This window comes from Anolis sagrei, chromosome 4 (genome assembly GCF_037176765.1).
Source record: "Anolis sagrei isolate rAnoSag1 chromosome 4, rAnoSag1.mat, whole genome shotgun sequence".
Taxonomy (NCBI): Eukaryota; Metazoa; Chordata; class Lepidosauria; order Squamata; family Dactyloidae; genus Anolis; species Anolis sagrei.
Genome location: NC_090024.1, coordinates 15,535,303 through 15,546,535, shown reverse-complemented (window position 1 = coordinate 15,546,535; position 11,233 = coordinate 15,535,303). Strand labels below are relative to the sequence as shown.

Genomic DNA, 11,233 nt, shown 5'->3' with positions numbered 1-11,233 from the left:
AAACAGTTCCTCATGTTGTGGTGACCCCCAACCATAAAATTATTTTTTGTTGCTACTTCATAACTGTAATTTTGCTACTGTTATGAATTGTAATGTAAGTATCTGATATGCAGGATATATTTTCATTCACTGGACCAAATTTGGCACAAATATCCAATGCACCCACATTTGAATATTGGTAGGGTTTGGTTGGGGGGGGGGGGTTAATTTTGTCATTTCGGAGTCGGAGTTCCTGGGATTTATAGTCAACCTACAAAGGGCATACTGAATTCCACCAACAATGGAATTAAACCAAACTTGGCACACAGAACTTCCATGACCAAGAGAAAATACTGGAAGGGTTTGGTGGGCATTGACCTTGAGTTTTGGAGTTGTAGTTCACCTACATCCAGAAAGCACTGTGGACTCAAACAATGATGAATCTGGACCAAATATGCCCAAATCTGAACACCGGTGGAGTTTGGAGGAAATAGACTTTGACATTTGGGTGTTGGAGTTGCTGGGATTTATAGTTCACCTACAATCAAGGGCATTCTGAACCCCACCAATGATAGAATTGGGCCAAACTTCCCACACAGAACCCCCATGACCTACAAAAATTGCTGTGTATTCCGATGGTTTTGGCGACCCCTCTGACACCCCCTGGGGTCTCAACCCCTAGGTTGAGAAACACTGATCTATATTATTCTGTCAAAGTCTGCATCTGTGCAAGTTTTTCTTGTTATTAGACATTCCCATTGTATCTGTTCTGAACTTACTCAAATTTTGCTTTTCTCCCAATGAACTGTTTCTTTCTTGATCTTTAGAATTAGTTTCTCTTGTGAAGTTTATTAAATTCATGTTTGATAGGTAACCTTGTGCACTCAAACTCCTGGGCTTTACTTTTCCAAATTCATTAACATGTATCAACATTTGATGACCATATCCCACTAGAAAGTTACTGAAAAGTTACAAAATTTTGGATTTTGATTGGATCCATGGATAAGTCAATTCTTTTGAGAGGGGAAAGCACCAATAGCACTTTGGGGGTGGGTGGAGGAAGTCACTCATGGCTACTTCTACTTCATACTTCTCTTAGCTTTTCTCTGGATGAACTAAGCTCATGCTTTTTTGTGACACATAAAGAAAGGAATGGTTCCATTTTTATAAGAGTTAAGTTACATGTTGACTTGTGCCTACGCTGACCAAGATTTTGGGAGGCAATTTTTATTATAATTTCTAGGCTTATTCATGAGTATGTTGGGTGAGATATAGTAACAAATAGATTTTGGGAAAGTACGTTAATACACTGCTGGGAGGGCATTTTCGCTTTCACACACCACTAGTAATGCCAACATTTGATGAACTGAGCGTGCCCTCTCTGCGGAGGTATGTGTTGGTGTAGCCTTGTTGCCTGACCTAGAATCCTGGTTTTCAGTATGACAGCTGGAACCAACCCCCTCCGATGCAGTGCTACCGCTGCACTGTTGCTTTTTCTTTCTCCAGCTTCCAAGCGCTTAAGGTCTTATCCTTATTAACCCCTTTTTCTTATATGGTTGAGTGACTACTGTACTTTTGGTGTCCCATTTCTGCACTCACTTTCCTCTGCACATTTTCTCCACTTTAGAGCCACTCTTACTTGAAGTTTGGAAAATATCTAGTAATTATAAGCCCTGTTCTGATGCTGATATTCCCTCTGCAGTAGTCACCTGGATTTAGCTACCTTTCAATTTATCATATGCTCTGATCTGATTTTCATTTTTATCGTGTCAGAAGTGACTTGAGAAACTGCAAGTCACTTCCAGTGTGAGAGAATTGGCCGTCTGTAGAGAGGTTGCCCAGGGGAGATCCGGATGTGTTGCCATCATGTGGGAGGCCTCTCACATGTCCCCATGAGAAGCTGGAGCTCACCACGTCTCACTGATTCGAACAGCTGACCTTCAGGTCACTGGTTCAGCCGGCAAAAGAGTTTAACCCATTGCACCACCACAGCTCCCAACTGCTTTTCATTGATAAGAAAGGTTTCTGCCCTATTACTGGACTCTTTGTGGCACTTTGTGCTCTCATCTCAATATTTTCTTTCCATAACTACTGTACTTTTCCTAATTAAAAAATAAATCAAACTAAAAGGAAAATTCCACACATTGGCAGGGCAGGAATGGAAAAACCGATGAGGAAGAACAGTACAAACATAACCGAAAAGAGTGCCGATTCCTGCTTTGTTGGTTAGCATGTGGGGATTAACCCATTTGACTGATTTCCCCGTGCCATCCCGAGTATGGAATGCATGGCCTAAATCCCAAGTAAAGCAGTCCAATGGATTCTGTGGGATTTATGTATTAGTTTTCAATTCAGACAATTGAGTCAGTTCATCTGTTCTAGCTGGATATAGTACAAGGTTGGGTTTGTGTTATTCAGGGAGCCAAATGTAAACCGGGAGAGAGGATGAACATCGAAGAGGCTTTTCACACTGTATAATTAATAGTACTGTGGATTTCACTTTAATTGCCATGACTGCATCTTACGGAGTCCTGGGATTTGCAGTTTAGGGATGAGGTGTCACTAGAAAATCTAGTGGTTCACCAAAGAAAGACTCCAGATTCCACAGTATACAGTGTACTGGAGAAGAGTCTTAAAATGGTAACTGCAGGACAACTTTCTTTATCTCCATGTGCTTTCAGCCCTCGATGGACCCAAAAGTCAGCACTACTGTGTGTGCATGTTCTTCCTATATTGGAATACCTACTTTGGGAATTTCAAAGGAGTTATATTGCCTCCTCCCAGTTTTACTGGAAAATGTCCTGCTTGGACAAAGTTACTGGTAGACACTTTTTATTTTTCTCAATTAATTTCTCACTGACAAATATTGATCTGAGATGTTGCAGGTTCCCAGTTAGAGGAGTTTCAACTTCCCCCATGAATAAAGAGTTGAGCATGCTTAGCCTGCAGAAGAGAAGGCTGAGAGGAGACACAGTGATGGCCATGTATAATTATGTGAGGGGAAGTCATAGGGAGAAGGGAGCAAGCTTGTTTTCTGCTGCCCTGGAGGCCAGGATGTGAAACAATGGCTTCAAACTACAGGAAAGGAAATTCCACCTGAACATGAGGAAGAACTTCCTGACTGTAAGAGCGGTTTGGCAGTGGAACTCTGCCCCAGAGTGTGGTGGAGGCTCCTTCTTCGAAGGCTTTTACGCAGAGGCTGGATGGTCATCTGTCAAGAGTGCTTTGAATGTGATTTTCCTGCCTCTTGGCAGGGGTTTGGATTGGATGGCCCATGAGGTCTCTTCCAACTCTATAATTCCATGAACAGTGAAGTGTATTTTCAACTTCAGATATGATTCCATTTGTATGAATTCTTATCAGATGTCATAAACCCATATTGAATAAATAATAATAGTAACAAAATTCTTCATCTCAAAAAACCTATTGCACTCAAGACATAAAACAGATTGCAAACGGCTGCAAAGTTACAAATTTATATATTTTTTGAAATAAATACAAATAATTCATTAATAAAAACTTTTCCCAATAGACAAGTTTAGCCTCTCAATGACAGTCTGCTGTTTGTTCCTCCTTATACAACGCCCAGTATAACTCGTCATTCTTAAAAAGAGGTGCTTAAACCTAGACTAAAAATCAGCTCCCTTGTACTACCCAAGCAATTCAAGATGTCGAGATGTTTTGAATGCTTGATATCCAACATTCATTAGCTATATTAAGAACGGTGATATAGCAAACTGGAAGCCAGTGAGAAAAAGATAATCTGTATAAACTATTGTTCCCATCTATGTTTGAAATCTGCTGAGTTACCCACAGCTTCCCAAACATGGGGAGGAGAGCATTAAGTTGCAGAATCAATACATCTCTACATTTACAGCCATTCGACGAATTCTCCATTACAGCCTTGCATCTCTCAACCCCCATTAACATGGCGAGATACATTTATAAAGCACCCGTTCTAAGCCTGAATTTTTAAGAGACCGAACCGTGTGGCAGTTGACTATACAGGATAATCATTATACAACATTTCCACAGTTCTACAACAAATTATTGCTGGAGTTGGGACTGGAGATCCCAACATTTGTACAACTGCCAAAAAGTCTCAAGCAAGCAAAGAAAAAGAAATTAAACAACTTGCGGTAAAAATGGAGGGCTTCCCAACACCACCTGCAATTGTCCTAAGTAGTGCAACTATGCCAGCTAGGCTTTGCTGTCTCCTAATGTCTTTTGAGACACAAACTCCAAAACCAAACTCTAACATTCCTTTCAGGAGGTTTTGAACATTAACTGTACTTGGGTAAGCAAATTAAGTTCTAAAGGGGGAAAAGACTGCAACTAAATCATAGGTAATATGACATAAAGGCTGAAATTTTGCTTGCCCAAAAGTTGCACCAAGTTCCCTATTGTAATTATTACATATTCATGTAGGAAAATAGGCCTCAAACACTACTCACAAGGCCAGACACATGTTACCATGTGGTTAATATGTACAGATGTTAGTAATTCCAGCTTCAATCTGAGGCTTTCTCTAAGAAGCCTTCCGTTGTGCCTTTCTCCATAAAGCAAACTTTTCAAGTCAAATGGGACAATTTTCATAAACTGTAAGAATAAAGGAAGGAGGTTTATGATCTGCTTCAAAAATTTTGTTTCTTAGCAGGACCTCAGGCAGTTTCGGTGTCAATTTTGTTTACAAATGCTGTTAGCTTTACCACCGGATGTGTGTAATAGCAATCTAGATTTAGTTGGAGGAAAAAAAATAGCAGCAAATCTCTGTTAGGGGAACAGAGCAATTGAGATGTCTGCTTTATTGGTCCCCGATGAACTCTAGGTGAGGGACAATGCCTTGTGTTACAGAAAACATTTTAGGTTAAATATTATGATACACAGTGGGTGGCTGTTACATCTTGCTTCCATCTCAAGCCAATCTAACAGGAAACTTCCATTGACTTGGGGCTTGACTGCTTGTTGTTGTTTGCAGAATTGGGAGTGAGCTCAATGTGCGTATCTGTGTGAGATCGATTCCGGACAGCCTCGCCAGTGTGGGATCTGCTCCGTGATCCCTCGCCAGTATGGGATCTGGTCCTGCCAGCATCAAGGGAAGAAACACTAGAGCCGGATGCTGTGCGGGATCTCATTAGTCTGGTCATGCTGGCAGAAGGCACTGCAAAGAAAAGAAAACCATGCATCCAATGACATTAACTCTGAAGCCATTAAAAAAAAAGAATGTCAATTGGCTCAATCATGACACAAGTATGCAATAAAGAAGAGAAAAACTGCCAGTTATAGAAATGTTCAAGATCAAGGAGGTTATCTAGACAAGGAGAAAGATGCTCTCATTGGCAAACATAAAAGTGTAAGCTTTGTTCAATTCTGGTGCCCTTCATAAGCGTGCAATACGGGACACTGCTTCTTTACGAATTTGGTATTTCACAGCTCCTAAAATCCCTGATCATTGGTCAAGGCATCTGAGACTCCTGGGAGTTGCAGCCCAGAACACCTAGAGAATCAGTATTTGGGAATCAATGGACTAGAAATTTCACTTTTGAGAGAGAAGCAAGAGATTTGCAGAGAGATGAATCACAATATCACATCCTGCGTGGCAATTGTTGGAATAGATGGCCTTTGTGGTCGCTTCCAACTTGGTGATTCTATGATTCAAAATCTACATTCAAAAGCCTCTCCAGACAATCACATGGATTTGGATGATGTGGATGATGGTGGTGGGGTTCATACAAAGGATGGGATGTGGTTAAAGGTGTGATACCTCCACTGCTCATCTGAATCCATTTTGGTCTTTCATACAAGTAACTCAAAAAGGGGCTCTATTCCATTCCATTCCATTCCATTTCAGAGCTCATATTCAGTTTCCAAGGGTTAGGAGAAATGGGGAGCATCAACTCTTCAACAGAATCTACTATGAATCTAAATGGACAGAAGCTTCTTTTTCAATAGTATCTATTTTTAACACCATACTGATACATAATTTACTCACAAAAGTGTTTATCTAATAAGAATTCCAGAGGGAAGACCTTCATGTTGCAATTTTTTGCAACTGATAACAATCTTGTTTTGCATGTCACAAAATGACAACAAAGCAAGTATTATTTTCAAACAAGATATACTTACTGTAACCCATTCCTTGGATAAAGTATTTGAAAGCTTCAGCAAGTTTTGCAGGCTGTAAAAAGAAAATATAGCATTTGAAGAGAATGACACTATTGGATGTGCAAGCTTGGGTTGAGAAGAAAGACAACCTAGCAACATCTAGAGAACCACAACTTGCTCTCCCAATATAGCATGTGCCAGAGCCCTTGCTCATTAGAAAAATCAATGCAACCAGCAAGAAGAGCCATGAGAAGTCATCTAAACTGGGCTGTACTGGTAAGGACTCAATTTCTCCATCAACTTTCATTATCCCACTCCCCATTTCCCTGAAGAAAGATCTGGCCATAAAAAGTTGAAATACTTTACAACCAGTGAGGAACATCTCACCTTCATGATGTTTTGAGTTTCATCTCTTAAGATGTTCCCATAAGTATGGCCAGTGAGAACCATCATACAGTGTTTTCCACCAAGCATTGCCCCCTAATAACATTTCACTACTGCACTGCATGTAAGTTGATATTCTGTTATTGGAGAAAGGGAGCTAAAATGACAACCTTTTACTGTCCAGATTCAAACCATTCAAACTGGACTTTAATTAAAATGTATAGAGTGCTTTCTCTGTTATATGCCTTCCCCCAATATATTCAATTCCAAATAAGAGACAAAATGGAGTCTCCCATTTTTACTCAATGCGTACCTGAGAAACTTGGGGAAGACCACCACAGTCAGCCATCTATTTAAAAAAAGAAAAAGAAGAAGAAAAAACTGGTTATTCAAGGTCTTTTTTAGTTTAATAGCTAGTCATGAAATAATTCTTATTTTTTTACATATAGCACACTACTACTGAATAGACATTTTGCTGACAGAAAAGCAACAGGGATGTAATTCTTCACTGATTTTCTTTTTGAGTGAAGCAGTGAATAATTTTAGCCATTTCCTTCCACAAAGCATGAAGTTCTGGAAGTCTACTGCAATTCAGGACTTATTCTGTACACATTTATCACATAGTTTTGACAGAAAAAAAACTGTTTCCTGATCATAAAATGCTGTTTTCTGCAGTAATTCTTTTTGTACAAGACAAGTCTTGGGCTGCGAAAATTCTATCAGTCCACAAATCTTCTCATCATCATTTATCAGTGTTCAAAAATATATTTTCTGGCTATTTTAAAAAAATATTGTTTCCATAAGAAAAACATGATTTTTCTGCTCTAAAATAGATATTGCAGTGTTCTTAGGATAACATTAATCAAGACTGTATCTTTCATATCTACAACTTTCATAACTACAACTTAGAAGAACTGAAGCTTTTGCAAGTCACAATCCAGATAGAAATATGGCAGACCCTATTCTTCTAGGGAAAGGATGTCCCATTATCCCCTTCAAGATTAGCTACATGCATGTTACACTCCTGGGGCTGCAAGAGGATTTATCATTAATCTGTGACCTTGTGGGAGAGAAGGGCACAAAGTGACATCTCCTCCAGGAAACTGACCAATATATTAGCTCCTTATGAAGATCACATCATTTTATTATCCATGTTTTTTGCCTTCCATGTGGGGTCCTTCAGGGTGCACAAGATGGGTAGACCTGCTACTAGGGGTTATGAAGAGGCACCCAGTAGTTAGGGTGAAAAACAGGATGGGATGGAGAAGAGGCTTATTTGGCAGCTATCTCAGAAAGTTAATGAACCAGTGTGTGGCGTGTATACATTGGTTTCATGCATTCTCAGCAGGGAAGCTGTAGTCATGAATGTGGTGAGTCAAGGAGAACTGAACACACCATGCATCACTGTCAGGAGCTATATCACTGCTGTCAATGTCACTGGATAGTCATGTCATGTAGGCATATTATCACTGTGCCCATATCCCAAATCTAGCCAGAACACAGTCTGCATAATTTGCAGGTACTGTCTTCATCTGTTTTGGCATTATTGGGAATGCATACTGGTGCCGCCAAGGATGCACCATAGATCTTGTGATGACAAATAATGACAGCATTCTACAGGGACATCGAAGTCTTAAGTATCATGGCTATGAATATTGGGGTGGGGGGTACCCTGGAGAGAGACCAATGCTGGCATCTATCAATTTCAGATTTTCAACTATCTTGATTAGAACATGGCCATACAGCCTGAAAAACCTACAACAACCCAGTGATTCCGGCCATGAAAGCCTTCGACAATACATATCTTGATTAAAGTAAGATACACAAATGTCAGAGGCAGACAAATTGCATGATCCACTGGAAAGTAACATGAGCAAAGTGTCAAATACTGGACAAACTACAGCAGAGGCAGTGGATTTTTGCTGTGCTAGGCATGGCACATGTGTGATTTTTCATCAGCTAGGTGGCAAAGATCAGAGGAGATGAACTGCTGCCCCTTGTTATACGATCTTCTGGAACTAACTCTCAGAAGGATTAATACCCATTATGGAATGAGTTTCTAAATGCAGTACTAGAAGCATTATCTTTTGACCTCTATCAGCGCTTTGATTTCTCATACATGTTCTTGAATGTAGGTCGGCCACTTTGTATACTGCAGAAAAGATGTCCCAACCCCACAACTCCTGGATTTCACATCCAAGCATCTTTCTTTATGCCCCAAAGTATGTAGCTGGTATGTATTTCCCCAAGAAAACCTCTGCTAACCAAGTACCAGTTTCTATGGTTCAAATACAGTACAACCCCGGTATCCACAGAGGTTACATTGCAGGACTTTGTGTGGCTATACAAAGCCAGGGATAATAGTAAACCCTATGGAAATGAAGGACTTGGCCCAAGGATACCATACAGGAGGAGAAAATGCCTAAAGATGGTATGTTCTACCAGGCGCGGATAAATGAAATTGCAGATAAAAGTCCTGCAGATATGGCAGACATATATTTTAAATTGGGACACCTAGTTCTTTATAACTGTTAAATTCTTATCAAAGCTGTTACCTTCAAAAGTGTAGTCTTTGTTGGGTCAAGTTTAGCATTGCAGTCAACCTATTTAGGAAAAAGGAAAAAGGTTGAGTTTTCCCTTTATACCAAGCAACAATGATCACAGAATCATAGAGTTGGAAGGACCTCACAGACCACCAAGAAGCAGGAAAATCACATTCAAAGCACCCCCTGACAGATGGCCATCCAGTCTCTGTTTAAAAGCCCCCCAAAAAGGAGCCTCCACCACACCAAATATCAAAGTGAAATCTGCACCATGATATTCGGTGCATATTTCAAGGGGCTTATAAAGTTAGGTAAAGCCTGCAAACAATGGAAGTAAGGGTCAAGTTACACATAATGCCATATGCATCAAGTGAAATTGCATTATAAAAACAGTAACAGCAGGCTTTAGGTCATGTGATGTGGATAATGTTAATTCCTTCCATGAGGCGATACTCTTGATATCAAACCCCCATCTGCTATTTTGTTCTGGGAGAGAAACTCCAAAAGCTGCAATAGAAAATTCCTCTTCTCAGATGAACAGTTAGTAGCAAGGGGGTCATCTGGACTGTGACATGGGAGAAAAGATTAGCTCTCTTTCCACTTGTTGTGATCTTGAGCATAAACATCATTTTCTTGATTGTGTTAAATTTTTACAAACAAAGCCCACCTATGCATTGGCATCGAACTTGTTATTGTTTATTTGTTCAGTCACTTCCGACTCTTCGTGACCTCATGGACCAGGCCACGCCAGAGCTCCGTCTGCTGTGGCCACCCCCAGCTCCTTTAAGCCAGTCACTTCAAGGACAGCATCCATCCAACTTCCCCTTGATCGACCCCTCTTCCTTTTTCCTTCCTTTTCCCCAGCATCATTATCTTCCCCAAGCTTTCCTGTCTTCTCATGATGTGGCCAAAGTACTTCATCTTTGCCTCTAATATCCTTCCCTCCAGTGAGCAAATGGGCTTTATTTCCTGGAGTATGGATTGGTCGGATCTTTTTGTGGTCCAAGGCACTCTCAGAATTTTCCTCCAGCTCCACAGTTCTGCCTTCCTTACAGCATCAAATGTACAGTACTTTATCCCTGAGATTAGCTCTTTCATGCCCAAGTTCAGATATACAGCCTGGTGCCTCTTACCCCATCAAGAAGAGATATTCCACACAACCCGTTTGAAGCCTTTTAGTATAGATTTGTCCTATAAAGGTCTTGAGGGTACTCCACATGATCCTTTTTTCAATATTATTTTTTTTTCCAGTCCAAGTTTTATCTGAACTTACCACAGCATCAACTGCAGGTGAGCTGTCTCCAACCACCAACAGTGAAGGGCACCTGAAAGAAAATCAATGATGTTGTGGTCATCTCTTAATACTTATGGGCTTCGAGCTTTTAAGGAAGTGATTCAGAATATTTGAGCAACCCAAAGACAGACCTGCAGTGTTACTGTGAAAATGGACTCCATTTCTGGGTCATCTAAACTCTTTAATCTCATTTATGGGAAAGGTGACATGGATTGATTCTTTTCTATGGTTAAGACCAAGAGTGGGCAATATGCTGCCTTCCAGATGCCGGTGGACTCCAACTCCCATCACAACTTCCACAATTTGATAACCGAGCATTCCAATAAGACAAGCCACTTCTGTGCCTCTCGGTAACCAGGACAGCTCAAGCATAATCCAGTTAACCTCTTGTTTTTCTGAGTCGCTAAGTCTCTAAGCTCCAGCCCGTTTGAGCCACAAAAAAGGCAAGACACTAAGATGTGCCCATGTCACCTTTCCCATAAATGAGATTAAAGAGCAACTTGGTGTCACTGCTAACATGTAAACTTCTCACGTTTACTGTTCAAGCTAGTCCTTGAAAAGTCAAGGAGGAAATAGCTCAGATGGCAAAGAAGGAAATAGCTCAGATGGCAGGGGGTGAGAGTGTGCCAGTGGGAGGGCAGGGCACAAAGTCATGGGGATTCTGGTACAGATAATGCTCTACTTATGTCTGGGACATTGGTTTAACTAAGTAGGACACTCAGCTTCTCAGGTCTACTGAGATTTCCTCTTGCTATAAGTTGAAATGGCTAAAATGACAGTTCCTGGGATTCTATTCTGATCTTAATTGTTGTTTAGCTCAGCAAAACGTTCAAGCAGTATTTGTGACTACTGGGATGTAGCCACAGAAAACCCATGAGGCTAGCTGATTCCAATGTGGAATCCCATCCTGAGCCCTTAGTCCGCCTTT

General features: G+C 40.6%; 1 protein-coding gene across 5 annotated transcripts in view; it reads right to left on the bottom strand.

The window, feature by feature from the left end:
* Positions 1 to 3,439: 3,439 nt before the first annotated feature.
* The window catches only part of NDRG1 (N-myc downstream regulated 1), a 95,336-nt gene continuing 87,542 nt past the window's right edge, over positions 3,440 to 11,233 (bottom strand). For all 5 annotated transcript variants that reach the window (XM_060775897.2, XM_060775899.2, XM_060775898.2 and 2 more), the window contains 5 exons: positions 10,285 to 10,336; positions 9,024 to 9,071; positions 6,782 to 6,817; positions 6,106 to 6,157; positions 3,440 to 5,140 (listed from right to left, as the gene is read on the bottom strand). In XM_060775897.2, coding sequence (XP_060631880.1) covers positions 4,905 to 5,140; positions 6,106 to 6,157; positions 6,782 to 6,817; positions 9,024 to 9,071; positions 10,285 to 10,336 — 424 coding nt within the window. In that variant the 3' untranslated portion in view covers positions 3,440 to 4,904. The remainder of the gene's footprint in view (positions 5,141 to 6,105; positions 6,158 to 6,781; positions 6,818 to 9,023; positions 9,072 to 10,284; positions 10,337 to 11,233) is intronic.